This window comes from Durio zibethinus, chromosome 27 (assembly GCF_047325235.1).
Source record: "Durio zibethinus cultivar Kanyao isolate XHJ-2024 chromosome 27, ASM4732523v1, whole genome shotgun sequence".
In the NCBI taxonomy this organism is placed as follows: Eukaryota; Viridiplantae; Streptophyta; class Magnoliopsida; order Malvales; family Malvaceae; genus Durio; species Durio zibethinus.
Window position 1 is genome coordinate 2409351 of NC_143188.1, and position 19075 is coordinate 2428425.

General features: G+C 34.7%; 3 protein-coding genes and 1 pseudogene across 10 annotated transcripts; 2 read left to right on the top strand and 2 right to left on the bottom strand.

Moving 5' to 3' along the window:
* The first annotated feature begins 608 nt into the window (after positions 1–608).
* Positions 609–4039, top strand: LOC111280081 (multiple organellar RNA editing factor 2, chloroplastic-like). The gene is made up of 4 exons (XM_022867236.2): positions 609–1103; positions 1386–1483; positions 1592–1657; positions 3651–4039. Exons 1-4 carry the CDS (start codon positions 682–684, stop codon positions 3791–3793), a joined length of 729 nt encoding a protein of 242 aa, XP_022722971.2. The 5' UTR covers positions 609–681; the 3' UTR covers positions 3794–4039.
* An 893-nt stretch (positions 4040–4932) lies between these two features.
* LOC111279704 (large ribosomal subunit protein bL28c-like) lies at positions 4933–6701 on the top strand (annotated as a pseudogene). Its single transcript, XR_016334545.1, has 2 exons — positions 4933–5228; positions 6270–6701. The product of XR_016334545.1 is annotated as a large ribosomal subunit protein bL28c-like (transcript).
* A 1482-nt stretch (positions 6702–8183) lies between these two features.
* On the bottom strand, positions 8184–13853 carry LOC111279221 (protein NPGR2-like). 7 transcript variants are annotated; one of them, XR_016334543.1, is made up of 7 exons: positions 12955–13109; positions 12253–12536; positions 11784–12036; positions 10387–11603; positions 9718–9871; positions 8602–9210; positions 8184–8500 (listed from the first exon to the last, which is right to left on the bottom strand). XR_016334543.1 is itself a non-coding variant. In XM_022866176.2 (7 exons), the coding sequence occupies exons 3-7, from the start codon at positions 12511–12513 to the stop codon at positions 8894–8896; spliced, it is 2202 nt and encodes a 733-aa protein (XP_022721911.1). In that variant the 5' UTR covers positions 12514–12536; positions 13251–13307; positions 13633–13791; the 3' UTR covers positions 8184–8893. The 7 variants fall into 7 exon arrangements, 5 of the variants coding, with proteins under 5 accessions (XP_022721911.1, XP_089612233.1, XP_089612234.1 ...); XR_016334544.1 differs by having other exon boundaries at positions 12253–12707; XM_022866176.2 differs by lacking the exon at positions 12955–13109 and adding exons at positions 13251–13307; positions 13633–13791 and having other exon boundaries at positions 8184–9210.
* Positions 13854–14971: 1118 nt separating this feature from the next.
* On the bottom strand, positions 14972–16487 carry LOC111280111 (uncharacterized). Its single transcript, XM_022867274.2, has one exon. It carries the CDS (start codon positions 16444–16446, stop codon positions 15319–15321), a length of 1128 nt encoding a protein of 375 aa, XP_022723009.2. The 5' UTR covers positions 16447–16487; the 3' UTR covers positions 14972–15318.
* Positions 16488–19075: the final 2588 nt, after the last annotated feature.

Below are 19075 nucleotides of genomic sequence, written 5' to 3' on the forward strand. Positions count from 1 at the left end.
TTTTTAAAACAATAATCGAACTTGTTTGATTTGATTAGGCATATGATTTGTTTAAAAATTGAGTTATTTGTGCAAATTTAAAAATTCCTTTAAATTTTAAGAGAATTTGATAAAAAAATTATAACTTAGTAAATGGATTTTAGCATAAATTTTGGCCCGTTTAAATTTTAAATTAAATTTTAAATAAAAAATTAAAATCTAAATTCAATCCAATTTGAATAAAATATATATAATTAAAACATTATAATTATATAAATACATATATATATACATATATTTTTATTTTTATTTTTATATTTTATTTTTTAAAAATAAATTTTTTATTTTTATTGTATAAATTAAATTTAATGAATGTGTTATTTATTTACTTTTTAAATTAGAATCTAATTTTAAAAAAATTTAAAATTAAATTTAAATAAATATATAAACTATTAATATAATATATATAAATTCGATATGACCTATTAACGTACCTAAATTCGACATGAATACGTCTAAATTCAAGTAATATCTTTTCTGCAAATGACAAAAAGTTTCTATGGTTGGGCCTAATTCAAAGCCCAAAATATGTAGAGAGAGAAAATATCGCAACATAAATCCCTCCCTTATCCCCAACTTGTCAAAACCCTATCTCAAACAAAAACCCTCGTACTCTCTTCACTGTCATTTCAATCGCTCAAAATGGCACAAACCCTAGTACGTGCCGCCACCTCCACCGTCACGCGCCACCTCGCTATCTCCGTCCTCCTCCCGAAACGCCTGTTCTCAAACGCCTCCATCACCCGTCCTCCTCCTGTCCCTTCGCTCCTCTTCTCCCGTCGCCCTCTTACCCCTCTTTCTCACGCCGTCCGATCTCTACCTGTCGTTCCCACGCGCTTCACCTCCATCCGATGCCGCGTCAACCGGTCTGGAAACTCTGCTTATTCCCCGCTGAATTCGGGGTCACACTTCAGTGACCGGCCACCTACCGAAATGGCCCCGCTTTTTCCTGGGTGTGATTATGAGCATTGGCTCATTGTTATGGACAAGCCCGGTGGAGAAGGAGCTACTAAGCAGGAAATGATTGATTGCTATATTCAAACCCTTGCTAAAGTCGTTGGCAGGTATTTTTCAATCTTTTGGTGGATTTTTGGGTCTTTGGATGCTGAGAAAGTGTGGGAAAATGAGAGGAAAATGATGTGTTAAGTTTGGGAATGAAGATGATATCTTGGGTTTTTGAGTTGGTTATTTTTCTGGGTTGGTCTTTATTTTCTTAAAGATTGATTCTTTAGTAGGATCGATCGTGTAAAATAATTTCATTTCTGGATTTGGGCGTACATAATTTTGACTTAGTTTATTTTTTAAAGATTATCGTGATTTATTTATTTGTTATTACTCTGTGTTAGTGAGGAAGAAGCTAAGAAGAAGATCTACAACGTTTCCTGTGAGAGGTACTTTGGATTTGGCTGCGAGATTGATGAGGAGACCTCAAATAAACTAGAAGGTCCTGCTTTTGGTTCTCCTTGAGTTGGTGGATTGATTTTTTTTTTTCTTTTCCTAATGGAAGTTTTTGTTCTATAATAAATAAAGTTTTTTCTGTTATTGTTAACAGGATTGCCTGGTGTTCTCTTTGTGCTCCCGGATTCTTATGTTGACCCCGAAAACAAGGACTATGGGGGTAAGCCTTTCAGGAATGAATTAGTATTGCGAAAACTTTTGCTAGTTTTTGCATAAAATGCTGATTAACTGAGGACATGTGCATCCATTCTGACATTTCTCTTCAATTATTCTTCCTTCTGAGGTCTTATGACAATGTCTATTGGTCTTATATGTTTATATGCTTCTTCTCTTGTGTTATGGTTAACTGCTGTTAACATGTTTGCTTTTCTTATTTTGACTATGCAATTGCATTTGCATAATTTGTTTTGCTTGTATGTTGTTTCTTAAGATCTGAAAACTGCAATCAGTAGATATGTTAGTTAAATTATGCATGGGAATATTCTATTTATTTTAATTGACCTCAGTGAGGTACTTAACATGCAATAATATCTAGCAAGAGTGTAACAGGGAATGCCAGGTTCCATTTTCTATGGTACATGCTAGTCCATCTTGGCAAAGTTAAAAAGCCATGTAGGCAATGTTTAGTTTTGAATGCTAATGGACTTAGATTAAATGTGTCTCTCTCACGGCTTTGTGCATCTTTTTCTACATGAAGCTCAGATTATTGGGGGGGGGGGGGGGGAAGGGGAGACATTAGTATATGGCTTGCACCATCAAAAGTGAACGAAGTTCTTCTTTAAGTATTTTAGTAGTTTAGCTAGGCATTTAGTCCATCTTGGCGAAGCTAAAAGGTCTTATAGTCAATGTTTAGTTTTGAATAGCTTCAAGGCTCTCTGTTCTCATCCTACATGGAGCTTAGCTCAGTGGAGATGAAACATTAGTTTATGGTTCGCACAAATAGCTTAGGGTGGTCTCCTTCTTTGGCCAATAATCAAGCATTTGTCTCACATCTCTTATCTTTAATTTCTTTTTCCATTTTTATGTTTTCTTTGGGTCTCTGTGCGAAAGTTTCCAGATTTTTTCTGTTCAATAGTCATGGCTACATTGTTGATGGGAGTAGCATTGTGTGATAAGAACGCCAGTCATGAAACTGTGGCATTATAGACTAATGAAATACTATCAGTTAGATATGTAGCAGCAATAGTAACTTTTACCACTGGATTCATTCTTTTCAGAACATATTATCACTCCATCTTGGCAAAGCAAAAAAATCTAATTGGTAATGTTTAGCTTCAAATGCTAACAAACTTAGATCAGGTTTCTGTGTTACTGGATCTGTACTTCTGATGCTTTATGTAGCTGCAGCTTTGAGAAGATGAAACTTAATAGATGGGATATTTGTATATACTTATATAGGCTTACTCAAACATGAAATGAGTCAATCTCTGCATGTCATGTGCATAGTTGTTATTTATCAACAAGATGAAGTGAATATTTTGCGTTGGAAGTTTGGAACATAAATGATCTATTTAAGAGCTTGTAAACCCTTTAGCTCAGTCCATCTTGGCAAAGCTACTAGCCTTGAGTCGGCAATGTGTAGCTTTGAATGCTAATGGACTCATATTGAAGTCCTCTCCGTACTCTTCTGTGCTAAATTTTTGGAGTTGCAGAGTAATTGGAGATGATACATAAAATTTGCTTTTGCGTAATTCTTTCACTTTTGATTATTTTTGTTACTCAGCCCGTTTGTGGTTGTTTATAGAAATGAATAGCCCAAGAGGATTCAAACTACAACCTAATTTGATTCTCTTATTTGGTTTTTCATACAACCGACTCCAAAATATGGGATATAAGGCTTAGTGTGTTGTTGTAGTCAATTTTTGGTTCTCAGAAGGGAAATAAATGATGCACAAATTTCTAATCTATAGTACATTTTAAGTTTAATCTCCTGATTACCAAAAAAACACAAAGATAGTCTTCTGCATTCGTTATTGTCTTGTTCCATATTTCGAATTTTGGTTCATTTTGCTTCACATTGTACGCTAGTCTCATAGGTCTAGGGTTTATATTGGGTTTCTTTTGCAAAGTTTAAAAATGAGAAGTTTTCCTGCTCTTGTTCTGTTCCCATCAAAGATGGATTGTATTTGACATTTGCATCTCTCACTTTGCAGCTGAATTGTTTGTTAATGGCGAGATTGTTCAAAGGTCACCTGAAAGACAAAGGAGGGTGGAACCACAGCCCCAGAGAGCCCAAGACAGACCAAGGTACAACGACAGGACTCGATATGTGCGTCGCAGAGAGAACATGCGGTGAAACATTTGATTACAAAAAAAAAAAAAAAAATGGATGTATAGAAATCTTGGAAGCAGTGAGCCTTCTTATGTGTTCGTGGACATATGGAAGCATTATTATGGTTATATGGATATGGCTTTTGATGTTTTCATGTAGTTCTTTTTCTGAACTTGGATGTTCTGTACTAAGGGTCTCGACCAAAAATTGTTGTACGAACTATGATAAAGTCATGCATTGCTCTGTGTAGAACCGAAGTCCCTTTGATTATTTTCCTTCTTATTTGCCATGTTTCGCTAACACGAGCGATGACGAAGGTAGCCTGTCATTGTCTTGATACAATTAGTTTAAACTTTTTCCAAGCAAGATGAAAGAAAAAGGGTAAATTGGTGACATATGCGGGGAAAAAAAAATAAAAACGGTATAATTTAAAATTTTAATAAAATAATATATTAGTAAAATGAAAAATGTGAATTGTTTAATAAATATAAATTGTGGTATAATAATTTTTATATTTTATATATTAATCAAATAATAAAATGTATTTAAATTAGATTAAATTTTAAAATTTTATTTTTATATTTAAAACAAGATATTATTTAATAAAATATTTAAATATTATTTAATTATGTTAAAAATTTTAACTTATAAAATAAAATGATTTATTTAATATATTTAGTTTTATAGTTAAGTTTTATTATTTTTTATTAAAATTTTAATTAATTTGGATAATTTGTTTTTCAAAATGAATTAATTAAAAACAAAAATTTTTATAAAATCATTTTGAATAATTGATTGAAATTAATTAATCAAATTAAATTGATTCGATTTATTAATTCAATTGAAATTGAATTTCAAACACCCCTATCAAAAAAAAAATTTAAACAATAACAGCAGCAGTAATAGTTTTTTTCTCATTATTCTTATACATGAATTTGGAAAAATAAAAATTATTTTAATCTTCAATAAAAATAATTTCATTTTTTTGGAAGGGTTAACCATGAGCTGGGCATGGTGTGTTCGGCTCGTACTTTCTTTTCTGCTTCAGCCATTTTTTCCTTTGTTACAAAAGAAAAGTTTGTTACTCTTTTATCTAAAGGCCAAAGCCCACAATATCAACAAATAAAACAAAAATCAATTAAAGATTAAAAAAAGAAAAAGAAAAAAGTGAACAAAATCATCGTCCAGACATTATTTTCTTTTACTAGCCAAAAACCAACTGATAAACAGAAAAACTGAAAGACAGACAAAGCAACAATGGCAATGTTGGCTACTTTGGGAAGTCCTTCAGTCCTTAGATTTCACAAACCAGAGCGTCTAAAGACAAGGCCATCTTCACAACTTCTGAGTTTTGTTACTTCTCAACTTAGTGGCATCAAAATCTCCTACAATCTTCCTGACGTGGCATTTGTAAAACCCATATCCTCACCTTTCACTCCTGCTTTCCAGCCTGTTGCTCGTAAATCATTTATCTATATTTTTATTTCAGTTTTTATAATTGAATTTCTGGTTTGGTTTCAATTTTGCGCTTTCCTTTTTGTTTTTGTTCCATTATGTGAAATTTCATTTGCAAGTCAACAATTTTGAAGTGCAAGTGGGTGTTTTTAAGAGTGTGGTAGTGAAAATTTTCAAAAATAATATCTGGGTTTGTTGACTTGAATGCAAAGTTCAAATGAAAATGTGAACTTGATTGGTTTAAGTTGCATTTTGGACAAATATATAGAAGACATAAATACCAGCTAAAATCTTTGAATTGTTTGAATTTGACAATTTTTTATTGTTAACCTCTTTTCATTACACAGCATGCTAATTCTAAACTGGAATCCGTTATCAATTAGAGTTTATGAAAGTTAAAATACCTGTGTTTTTGTCTGTTTTAGTATAGTGACCTTTACATATGAGCTTTTGAGGAGGGAACTTTGCCTTTTGTTGGCTTTTATGTACAATTTGTGGAAGAATTTTTGTTACATTTGGTGGGAAATGGATAGAATTGAGTGTTGGTGATTGGTTAAGTGTTCCAGACTAAAGGATAGAATGTTGATCATGACTTTCTCTGTGGAGGATTTTAGAGCTGAAGATAGAATGTTAATATCAACAGTGTTGGTTGAGTCGGTAAGGTTCGAATACTTCACTTGTAAGGCCTAGATTCAAGTCCCACAGCCAGCTGTTTCTTTGGTGGGCAATCTATAAATCCAATGTAAATCTTCTCTGAGATTTGCTGTCTGCTTTAGACCTAGAATGGGGAAGCCTTCCATTATCCTAAACTTTTATTTACCAGAAAAAAGAAGATAGAATGTTAATGAAGATGACAATGTGATGGCCATTTCAGTTGGCTTTAGTGATGAGGATATTGCCTTTTTTTGAAAGAATGGAAAGGGGGGGGGGGGGGAGGGTGAGTAAACATATGTCTATCCTCAAAACATGTTATTGATTTTAATTAGAGCCATTTAATTGATTGGGGACTATGAATCAGGATTCATATCTTGATCAATCTTTTCAGGCAGAGTATGTCCTTTCACTGGAAAGAAGGCAAACAAAGCTAACAAAGTTTCCTTCTCAAACCACAAGACAAAAAAATTACAGTTTGTCAACCTCCAATACAAGAAGGTTGGTGGGAAGCTGGTAAGCGCTACGTAAAACTGCGTTTGTCAACAAAGGCATTGAAGACCATAGAGAAGAATGGACTCGATGCTGTTGCTAAGAAGGCCGGGATAGATCTTCGCAAGGAATGATAAGGAACCAAATCTTTGGATTCCTGTTGTATTTGGAAAACTATTTTCAAGAAGAAAACAAAATTGTTCAATTTCCTTTTCCTATGTAACTCTCTGTAGCCAGATATGTTGAATCCTTTTGTTAGAACGAGAATATCATGATTCCGACTAGTAGCTGTATTTGTGAGAAAAAAAGCAGAAGTTAGTTTGAGTTGGTGAAAGTTTTAGATCCTTCTGGCTTCTGCATTCATCTTGCAGTAAGTTGGGCAATAGAAGTGCTCAACTATCATGTCATGTGCATCAAACAGGAATTTGTGTTACTTTTCTTCATTGCTTGGAAGATGAAGCATAAATTGAAATAATTGCATGGTTGAAATTTCAGTTGCAAAAATCCATATCATATGATGATGATTACAAGTTGCGATTCAGATAATTGAGAGATGTCATCACCTTCAAACAGCATCTATGCAGGTGCATTCATCTTTGTATGTAATCAACGAAAAGAGGGAAACATTTTTCTTTCTTCCTTTACAATTGATCCAATATAACCTAGAATCTAGTTTCTGTTGATTCAACTGAGAAAAAAGAAAAAAGATCTTATGTTCCTTCTTCTGATCCTCACTCCAGCAATTAGTATACAGTCACCAGATCTGCACCTGCATGAGAAGTGAAGGAATAATGAATCCTAGCCGATAAGCTCACAGAAGATGACATGATTGTAATAGAAGAATAACTAATCATGAAGAAAAGCATGGTTCATCTCTTATCATTCAAGAAGCAGTCTGCTGTTTCAGGATCAAGTCATCTGCTGAGTAACGATCGGGATCAAGTTCTAGCAGCAGGTGCTAGTGTCATGGGTCAAGACTTAAGTTTCGACTCGCGCGGTTTCGGGATCCAGGCATTCACCCTTCTGATGTCTTAGATCAGTCTGACCGTCACGGTTCACACCCTTGTGAGGTATTGTCCGTTCTGACCCTCACGGTTCACATATTTGTGAGGTATTGTCCGCTCTGACCCCTTTGATCTCACGGTTTTGTCTTATAAAAGGTGTCTCACAAGATAGGCGTCTTACAAGACAGAGGTGGTGTGAATCTTTTTATATCCCAGTGACTTTCTTATTATGTTCGATGTGGGATTCAGGACTCCTCTTTAGGTTCGTGACATTCTCTCCCATCCAACCTCGTGACGCCCCCGTCACGGAGACTGACCACTTACTTCACTCGAGGTTGGTTCTAATACCAACTGTCATGGGTCGAGACTTAAGCTTCGATTTTCGTGGCTCCAGGACCCGAGCATTCACCTTTTCGGCGTCTCAGATCAGCCTGACCGTCACGGTTCACATCTTTGTGAGGTATTGTCTACTCTGACTCCGTCTGACTTCAGAGTTTTGTCTCACAAAAAGCGTCTTACAAGGCAGAGGTGATGTGAATCCTTTTATGCTCCAGTGACCTTCCTGTTATATTCGATGTGGGATTTACGACTCTTGTTTAAGTCCTTGACACTGTAACTTGAACCTCTTTTAAGAATAGAAATTTATTTTGATTAAATCTGATAATTTTAAATATGATATAGTGATACAATATGATACAAAAATGATATAAAACAAGATTACAAAAGTGATGCAATTTAAATTTTAGTCAAAATTGTATGTGAATTTGATAAAAATTAAAAAATTCGCTTTGTGTTTAACATATTGACAATAATTATGACACGATAAAAAATTATATTTTATATATATTAAATAAAATATATAAATACGAATACATAAATTATCAAATTTATTTTATCACTCTTGTATGTCAGTTACAAAAACAACTGACGAACTCTGAAGAAACATAATCAAAAGCAGCATAGGCAACATGAAGCAGAGGAGCACGGCCGCCGATTCCATGATCCATGCAATCTTAGAATTACCCAAAATCCAACAGTTCAGATGGTGATTTCATTTCATTCAGCAAGACCTGTGGATTGTTTGTATATAGTGTACATAACTGTGTCGAGCAAATTATTTGATTCAAACCTAGTAAATATTTAAAACAAGTCATTTTGATAAGTAGTTTTATTGAATGACTTCTAATCCAACAATTAAAGCTGAAAGGAGCTTTTATTGAACTACCATACCTTGTGATAACCAGCAACCACAACAAATGGAACAGCATGTCTTTTCGCAGCAAAGGCAACGATATTCAACCCAACAGGTCCTATGACCCCACCATTTCCTCACAGCATAGAACTCCAATATAATTTGAAGCAGGGGAAATCATAATAATACAGCATTTTCCTCTTTTTTTTTTAGATCTATATATGCTAGATAATCTAAACTAAGATGTACAAAATGACATGTCTCAAATTACATACAACAATTCACACATGGAAAAGGCTAACAGTAACAAATTTGTGCAGATAAAGCTGTTCATCTAAAGGGTTCAACCGGTGCAGATTCTTCAAGAAGAGCAGCAGCCTCAAAGCATTCTGCAGCCTCAAGGGGTGATGCACTAATATCAGCCTTGTAGAGCAACCCCAGATTGTACCAGGCAGCCGGGTTTGTTCTGTCGAGTCGAAGTGCATCGGTCAGAAAACTTCTCACTATAGGCATTGATTGGCCACCAAGCTGTCTGAGGATGCAAGCCGTAGATATCAAGCTTGGAACATGTGTGGGTTCAACATCTAATGCCTTCCTGTATGATCTCAGAGCTTCCTGGTGCAACCCCTTAGCTTCGTTGAGTAAACCTAACAAAATCACCACCAAGCTTTAGTTCACGAGTTCACTCACCTATAAGACTACCAATCCCAAATACTAATAAACACAAACAAGTCATTCGGAATACATAACCGAAAATGAGTTCAACAGAGAATAATTAAAGAAAACCAAAGTTCATATTAGAAGATCGATAGATAAGACTTAAAAACAATTCCATGCAATAAAAGTTTAAACCAAAGTACTTTCTTGGTGCTAAATGACCAAGTGCATAATGAAAAAGTTTCAAGAAATCATTTTCACAGCTATGAGAAATGATCTATAAGCTACAGTCAACATATGTTCTATGGTCAAGTAAAGACAGAGCAAGGGAACTAAAGAAGCAAGAAATTTAATAACTGAGACTCTAGCTTTGCAAGTACAAATGATTAGTATGACAAGTTAAGAACAAACTGCCAGCTATGTTTGTGTAATACACATTACTAATCAAAATATCAAGAATAATTTATGAACAACAGCTGAATGAAGCATGTGTATACCTGTAGAGTACCATCTAGAAGCAGAAAATGGACTGATAGCCTTGGATTTTGACAGACAGACCTCCGCATCCCGCCACTCTGACAAGCTCGTGTACACATTGGCTAGATCATGCCATGTTTCCATTTCCAAGCTTCTGTCCCACTTTCCCTTATTCTGTGAGGAATAAAAAGACTAATTTAGCCAAGAATACCTTGGTTCATACTGCATTCCATTCAACACATACGAAACTCTATGCAGATTTTAAGTGGCTCGGGATAGCATGCAATCTCACTCTCAAGTTGAAAACAAGCATAAAGTTTCAAATTTTTTACTCTATTTAGTCTAATGCTTTGAATGGCTCTCAAGTTCAGGAGGATCTATGCACAGTGAGCCACTTCTTTGTTTCGCACTGACATGCAGGAATGAAAAAGTAATACATGCTCAATAATCTCTTCCCTAGTTAGATTGGTAATAGTACTATCAACTAGACAGTTAAGGTTATTATGAAAATTGGTGAGAAATTTATATACTTATCTCTAAGTGACGTGTTCCTCCATCAGATAGGAAAGTCAGTTTATTTGATTTTTCAATTCCTTTCATAAAATTGTCAACAAGTTGCAAGTTTATCCCAGTTTGGCAAAATTCAACTTCAAAAGAATAAATTTGATAAAATGGTATGTGCAGCCTACCCTTAGATATTTCTTTCCAGCACTCAAGCTTTTATACTGAACTTGGAGAACAGCAAGAAGATGAGTGTATGTCTCAACCGCATTTTTTAACTGGCCCTGTGCAATCTGGAGTTTAGCTTTGGTTCTCAACAGTTCTCCTTGATCCCATTTCACGGTTTGGTCAAGGGCAGTATTAATTACGGTCTCTGCATCAACAAACCATTTTTGAGCTGACAAAATCCGAGCCAAAAGGAGATATCCTTCAACACTGGACCCTGCTTCAAGTTTCAAAAGCTGCTTTGCATAATAAAATGCAACATCCAACTTTCTCTGCTCAGCATTTTCTAGACAAAGATGGAATACAATGTAAGGATCCCTTTCTCTCATCATCTTTTCTGCGGTTTCCAGCACCTCAATTGTTTCAGACTGCTTCAAAATCCTCTCAGAATCAGAAGAAACCAACCTAGATTGAGCTGACAATAAAACTCCCAGTAAGCAGTTTGCTTTGCTCACCATCTGCCTACATCTGCCATTCAATCCAGCAAGTGCTTTCCGTGCCCAATTGATCCCTTCTTCAATATAACTCATATTCTCCCCACAAATTTTTGAGGCTAGCAATAATTCCAGAATGCAGTCTGGATTGTCTCTGCTATTCAAAAGATTTTGCAAAAGATTCAAAGCAATTATGTCCTCAGCTTCCCCATAATAACAAAGAGCCAAAGTACAATATTTTTCATTTCTTTTCATGATCTCTGGATGCAACTCTTCAACCTGATGAGCTATGGCTCTTAGTTCCCCTGAAACAGATAGAGCAAAAGCAAGATGATCCAAGATTGATGGATCCCAACTAATCCTTTTGAGAACAAATTTTCTCTGCAGAATTAGTAATAAAAGAATAGCCTCTTCTATGTTGTTTCTAGGCACAAAGGAGTCTTCCATCTGCGAACGGAGGTTTGGAGGGCTTGCTTCAGCACCACTGTATAAAAGCAATATAGCAAATTCCTTTTCTAGCTTTGCTTTGGTTCCCGTATCAAGATTCCAGTAATAGAGGAGAGCCCGCCGGTACGACAAGATAGCTTCTTGGGGATCTCCTGCAAGTTTCCATAGCTCTGGAAGCAATTCCACAGCTTTGTTCACAATTTCCTGTAATTTACAATCTGCAGAGAAGTTGTTGGGCAGGCCCTCCGGCAATGCAGATTCAACAGTGTCCAATATAACTTTGCATGATCGAGCAGCTTCTGTAAGAATATCAGGAAAAAAAAATATAAAACGATGACAATGCAGTTGATGATTACCACACTGAACCATCAAAGATGCCAAAATTTTCTGTCTTTCAGTTTCTATTAGGTCACTGAATTAATTAGTATTGCATGAGAGATCTTCCAAAAAAATAAGTAGAAAGAAAATGAAGGGCATACCTCCAAACCTTCCAAGGTGCTGCAATGATTTTGCCTTCAGAAATATAGCTTCAAGAAGTAAGCTAACAGCATGCATAGACATGGCTGGAGCAGCATCACTTTGTGAGCGACGCCAATTTTGTTCAAATCTTCGAGAAAGAGAGGCTTTCATCTTGGAAGTCACCGCAGCAACATCTATTCCGTCAAATACATGAAGTGCAGCTTCTATATTTCCCTTTTGAAACTCAAGCCTTCCTAACAATGCCCTTGCTTCCTATAGATTAAACTATTTGTTAGCTAAATCTAAGCACTGAAAATCAATATAAAATAGGTAACTGTTCTATTGACCGATAATTACCCATTCCTTCCATAAAATTTCCATAAACGTCAAAGATCAAGAGGGTGCAAAAGACAATAAAAAAAACTGCTAAAAGTAAGAAAAGAAAAAAAAAGGGTGAAAGCAAAGAAAGAAAATTTAGATGCTATCAACCTCATAGTTCAAATAACCACTCTCACGAAGAGATGATTCGGCTTCTTCAATATTGCTGTTGTCAACCTTTGTCTCCACCATCTCACTGGCTCTAGACGAGTAACCACTCACTGAATAGTCCCGAGTTGCTAGGGACTCTGAAGAAGCAATAGTGTCATCATCAACTCTTAATTGCTGTCCTGACCAGATGCACATCATCATTTTCTGAAACCTCTCTCGAATACTAAATCGTCGCTTATTTATCCAATCCTTGATTGCCATACTGTTTTGTTACACTTGAAAACCTTCAACAAAAGCATCAAGATAACAAATATGCAAAATCAGGAGCATTCCAAGAACATAAACATCATAAAATGCAAGCATTAGCACCGGTTATATATCTATTATTAGCGGTATTGTCTGTTGGTAAAGCTCTGAACTCTTAGCTCCACTGATCGGATTCAATCCCCAACAATCTCAAATACCAAAAAAACAAGAAAAAACTGTTCAGCAAACTCTGAGCCAGAAATTCTTAATTATCTATCTAAAAGGAAAACAAAATTGACCTTTGTATGCTAAAGAAACAAAGATGAACTCTTGCAAAGAGATCTAAACCACAATTCCAAATCTTTGCAACTTTATAAAAATACTAGAAGCACTGAAGCTCTAAAATTTTGAAGTAAAAAATCATATGTTGAAACAAGAAAAAAAAAAAAAACCCACCAATTTTCCTGCAACCCAGCTTGAGAAAACCACCATAACCATTCAGGTACGGTGCTTAAACAGCCAATTTTCTCATCAAAGATAAGGAGTACAACTAAATAACAAAAACCCAGAAAAATTCAACTCAAACATGATCTTGGAGCAACCCACACCACAAACACACACCCCAAAAAAAAAAACTAAAATACCATAAATTGAAAGCTACAGTAGGAGGTGAAAATAATCACCCATTACATCATCATACAAAGAAAAATAAAAAGACCCAAAGGGATTAAAAATTGGTAAAAAGAAAGTACCTTTTTATAGCCAAAAAGCATTGATCGAGCCCACCAGACACCTACACCACTGTGCATCTCCACAATTCACCCAAACAAAAAAAAAGGGTCCTTAATTTTTCGCTTGAAAAGCAAGAATCCAAAGCAAAGTCTTGATTGTTATGTTATTTTTTTTTTTTAGTTTTGATGTTACATGTAGAGAAACCATGAGTGCATTGAATTATGAAATTTAACACTGTACCAGCTTTTCCTAACTTACAGATGTGAACAAAACGATCTCTTTATTGTTGAGAGTAATAATAAATGTACCATTCAAGTTTTTTTTTTTAAAATTAAAATATAGAAAAATCAGTTTCTTGAAAGAGGGAATGCCCCCTGGTCCAGTTTGAAATCTTCTCCCCACCTTGATCAGCTTCTGGCTCCATGGTCCATACAGATACTCTCTGTCTCTCCCCCTTTCCAGCTCACTGACACTTTGTTTCCCATTTTAAATAGAAATAAACCATGAATTTATGGGAACTGTGTTTCGATTTAACTAAAAATGGTATCCACTATTTTTCTTTGATGAGAGAAAGTTTTAACTTATTTGAAGGGAAAAAAAAAGTTCAAGGATCGGATACTTGTGTTTTCTGTTTTGCTATTTGCTGAGAACAAAACAAAGCGTCTTTAAAAACATTATTACCAAAAGTGTGATTGGATGCTGTTCTGTTACTTTGATTTCAATTCAATCCAAACCATTTCTTTTGCAGAAGATGTACTGTAAGACAAAAGTCAAATCTAGTGGTAGCATTTTTTATTTTATTTTTTTTGTAGTTTTCTCAAAGTGGAAACGTGTTTCCAGGACATGATATGGTAAGCTCCAACCTGTCCGATCATTCTCTTCCTTCAACATGGAGTTCCGCGTTAAACTTATGAAATATTATTTTTTATTCAAAAGTTTTATAATTTTATTTTATAAATTTAAATTTTTATTTATATATTATATTACATTTTCAAAATCTTAAAATACAAGATTGAAGTATCATGATCAAAATTCAAAAGTGATCCAAAAGTCCCACCACCGCAAGCTTCTTTTACCTTGTAAGAGAGTTACCAGTTTAGAATAATATATATAAATATTAATAAAATTAATATTTGATATATTATTAATATATAAATTTTATATATAATTAATAAATTAAATAATATTATTTCATTATTGAAAAAAATTAAAAAAATCAAATTTATCTGTATTCATTTTAAAAACTTGTAACAATTTAAATTTATTAAATAGTGAGATAATATTATTTGATTTATTAATAATATATAGATTTTATATATTAATAATATATCAGATATAAATTTATATTAATATTTAAAATTTAAATTTATAAAATATATTATCTCTTAAAAATAATGTATAAATTAATTAAATTAAACTTTAAATAACCTAAATTTCTTTTTGACAAAATTATTATTATTATTATTATTATTTACTTTCCCCTTCAACTCAAACCCCACCGGGAAAAAAAATGACATATAAACCCCATATTGCTTGATAAAACCTGGTTTTTATTTATTTATTTATTTATGTTATTAAACAGAATTATATATAGAATGGAGAAAATCATTTACTAATATGCAAAAGTGGTTCATATGAGCAAGGATGGAATCAAGATTTTCAATTTAGGGATGAAAGTTTTATAGAGCATTAAAGCTTAAATTTTACATAAAATACATAAAATAATCTAATGCAATGAGTATAAATTAAAGAAAAATAATAACATTAATTTCATTAACAGATGATATATTAAGCTGACTAATCAGAAATGCTTTGCACTATATATAGAGTGGAAAATTAAAGAAAAGCAAAAAGGGATATAAAAGAAGGGTAGGGTAACATTGGATTTGGTAATTAAGGGTTTATTTAACTTACTAATTTTATTTCTAAAATTAATATTTTGTTTCAACAAAATCGTTCACATGATGATGGTAATAGGAAGATGGTTGACGGTATTAATGTATTAAATATGCTCTAATAACTAGGGATTTTAATAAGAGCAATTCAATCCATGCATGCATGCATGCATGCATCGTGAAGCTTGTAGTTTTAGTGGTGTCCAATTCCGCCACCTCCTCCGCCTCCAAAACCTCCGCCACCCCCAAATCCACCACCTCCACCTGCTCCTCCCCCAAAACCACCGCCACTTCCGGCACCACCTCCAAATCCTCCACCTGAACCACCTCCAGCGCCACCTCCAAATCCACCACCTCCACCAAAACCACCTCCACCTCCACCTCCAGCACCACCTCCATATCCCCCACCTGCACCGCCTCCAAATCCACCACCTTTTCCAATCCCACCTCCAATGCCACCACCTTTACCAAAACCGCCTTCGCCACCAATGCCACCACCATTACCAATTCCTCCACCAAGTCCTCCACCTTTTCCAGTTCCTCCACCCAATCCACCACCTTTTCCTATTCCTCCACCAAGTCCACCGCCCTCTCCAATTCCACCTCCAATGCCTCCGCCACCAATGCCACCACCATTACCAATTCCTCCACCAAGTCCTCCACCTTTTCCAGTTCCTCCACCCAATCCACCACCTTTTCCTATTCCTCCACCAAGTCCACCACCCTTTCCAATTCCACCGCCAATGCCTCCGCCTTTGCCAATCCCACCTCCTTTACTGATGCCACCTCCGGATCCACCACCAATACCTCCTCCTTTGCCAATCCCACCACCCTTTCCAATGCCACCTTCATATCCACCACCTTTTCCAATTCCACCACCAAGGCCTCCACCCTTGCCAATTCCTCCTCCAAGTCCACCACCCTTTCCAATGCCACCACCAAGTCCACCACCTTTTCCTATTCCACCACCAACGCCTCCACCCTTACCAATCCCACCACCAAAACCACCTCCTTTCCCAACTCCACCGGCACCACCACCGCCTCCACCACCAAACCCGCCACCACCACCAGCTCCTCCACCAACTCCTCCTCCGGCACCAGCACCAGCACCAAAACCGCCTCCAACACCTCCTCCAGCTCCACCTCCAGCTCCAGCTCCACCTCCAAAACCACCCCCACCTCCGGTACCGAAGCCACCTCCCTTCGTTAGTGACTTCTCATCCTCGTTATTTTTCACTACATTTCTTGCAACCACATTCACTACAAGCACATTAAAGCAAAGCAAAGATAACAAGACCACTCCTTTGGTAAAGGTTACCATTTTGTTCAAGTTTAGCTTCGTTCATGATAGCTTTAAAATCACAAGTACTGCTTTTATAAGCCAATTGGATTGCATTAAATTACCTCTAACAACTAACCGTTCGCCACATTTAATACCCAAATAATAATCTTATTTACTATTACCATGTATCCAACATGCCTTTTTTTGGTAAGTTGTTTTGATTTATCTCTTCTCTGAGAGACTGACACCAAATTGGCAGCCAGCTCACATGGTTAGGTTTTTAATTTTTATCATGCTCATCTGAGATCAACCCTCGTTCTGCTTACATAAACTAGTATAAAACCAGATTAGTTTCAACGATATTAAATTTACTACAATAGTTTTATTGTATATCACACCATACATGATTTTTTTTAATATTTCATTTCATTTTGACTCAACGAATTTTTTTAAATGTTTCAAATTCATCCATTTTTGTCTACCATTTTAAGGGTTGAAATTTATGTCACATGTATATTCATATATACATACATATATATATATATATATGATACTGATGTAACATGTTCCATTGAATTTTTAATAGTGATATATGAAATGAATGAATTTTAAAAATAAAAATTTAAATTTAAAAATTATGAATAAAAATAAAATATTGCATAAAAGTCATTGGTACATTTTACTCTACATAAGCAAGTAAAGTTTGATAATATTTCTTCTATTACGAGAGTAGCCCAAGATTCAACGAATTCCTTTGTTTATAAGATAAAAATTAAGGGAAACTTGAACACCTCGAAATCTGACTTTTGGTGTTACTAACTGTCAAGGACAAGTCGAACCAATTCCTTTATGCATAGGTCAGTAAATGAGAAATGATAAAGAGTTTTGGAAATATAATTGTCAAAATAGTCACAATATTTTTTAGGTATAATTCTTTTTGTATAAAGGAACAGGTGTTAGAATTTGAATCTCAATTTATTGAATGCTACATTTTAAAAATGGTTACAGAACCTACTAAGATAAATTTCAGGTTCAAAACATATAAAATCTTTACTCATAAAATTTGTATTATTTATATATATTATCATCATTTTTATTTTCCATTTTTAGATTTCCGGGAATTTACCATAAACTTTGTAGATTTCCATTTCATATATACATATTGATATATTTTGAGGACCACAACCAGATTTACTGCTATTCCTTCTTGCTGAGCATCAATGAAGAAAAAAGAGGAAGAATTGCAGTCCTTTGACTAAATGACATGCATGCATGTATCATATCTGTCCATGCCTTACCTGGACTGTAAAACCAAAACGTTGGATATTCATGGAGAATTTTTTTTTTTAATAATTTAAAGACCAAAAATTTAATCAAAATGAGAAATTTAGTTTCAATCATCATCTTTTTTAGGTATATATATCACAAGATATTCATGCTCATAAGAAAGTCTCGGCTGCATCTATAGCCTCTATATATGTTTATCGTACAACTAGCTAGCCGATGGAGAATCGACCTCCGTTTCAAGCTGTCCACAGGCAACAATTAGTCACATTATATATATGAAACAGATCACCTTTTAATCAAAACCAGAAATATTATACAGAAATCGCCCAACAGTAAGGTATGGTGGAAGTTTATTCCATGCTGATCAACAGACACTTAGCTGTCGATGTTATTAGCCATACACAAAAAAAAAAAATAAATAAATAAAAACCAAAACCACATTTTCACCCTCTTTGTAAAAACATTTAGGAGATAGCATCAATTAGTATCTATATTGTTTAGACTTCTCATTTTTTTTTTGAAATACTCGTGTTTAATATTTTACATATCTAATGAACATGAAGGTTCGACTTCCAAATATATATGAGTTTTTTTTTTTTTTTTTTTTTGCAAAAATTAAACTTACTCATGCATAAATAGATCATAAAATCACTTCCCGAGTCCGCAAAAAACCTAAACTAGTACTGTAGCCTTATAAGATTAATTTTCTGGTCTATATCTCCAACGGCAAATGCATGCAGTATATGCACACGGGGTCCAACCTCAACCAACCCTTTGAAAATGAAGATGTGAAAATCAGGGTACCGATTTTAATTTTCAAAAAAGATTGAGCAACCAAAAGTACTTGGCTGTTGAATGCATGCACCGTATCCATGTGCTTGGTAGATAGAGAATTTATTGCATGCCAAAAGGGAGGAAAAGAAGGTTTCTTGCTTAATTTCTTTGTTATGGCATTTATAAGCTTCTTAAGAGGAAAAGATTTGTAGCTAAAGGATCAATAGCTTAAGCTGAAAGTTTCTTAATTTTCATGTAAATCCAAACATGTTCTCTCTTTGGGATATTTGATATTTCCCAATTAATTGTGATTTGTGTCCAATGGCTATCACCGACACTTGAAAGCAATGGTTTATCAAAAGAACTGGCGGATCAACTCAACCATTTACTAATAAGCTAATGATATTTGCAATATTGTCTCGTTTGTCTCAATTAATTGTCTCATTATATAAGGTTATGAGTGAAATGTAAATGATAGACTGACAAATTGTCTCATGAATTATTAAGGGAAAATATGACCAAGACATTAGATATTCAAAATTAAGGGAAAATGAAAGTGGAAAATTGAAGTGAAATTTTCTTATTAATTTGAATTTAAGACTTAATT

Excerpts from the sequence above, each read along its gene's own strand:
- LOC111280081 (XM_022867236.2), top strand. The coding sequence starts at position 682 with ATGGCACAAACCCTAGTACGTGCCGCCACCTCCACCGTCACGCGCCAC. Across the intron at positions 1,484-1,591 it reads GACCTCAAATAAACTAGAAG|GATTGCCTGGTGTTCTCTTT; the intron begins GTCCTGCTTTTG and ends TATTGTTAACAG. Across the intron at positions 1,658-3,650 it reads CGAAAACAAGGACTATGGGG|CTGAATTGTTTGTTAATGGC; the intron begins GTAAGCCTTTCA and ends CTCACTTTGCAG.
- LOC111279221 (XM_089756107.1), bottom strand. The coding sequence starts at position 12,513 with ATGGCAATCAAGGATTGGATAAATAAGCGACGATTTAGTATTCGAGAG. Across the intron at positions 12,037-12,252 it reads GTGGTTATTTGAACTATGAG|GAAGCAAGGGCATTGTTAGG; the intron begins GTTGATAGCATC and ends TTTAATCTATAG. Across the intron at positions 9,211-9,717 it reads TTCTAGATGGTACTCTACAG|GTTTACTCAACGAAGCTAAG; the intron begins GTATACACATGC and ends TGATTTTGTTAG.
- LOC111280111 (XM_022867274.2), bottom strand. The coding sequence starts at position 16,446 with ATGGTAACCTTTACCAAAGGAGTGGTCTTGTTATCTTTGCTTTGCTTT.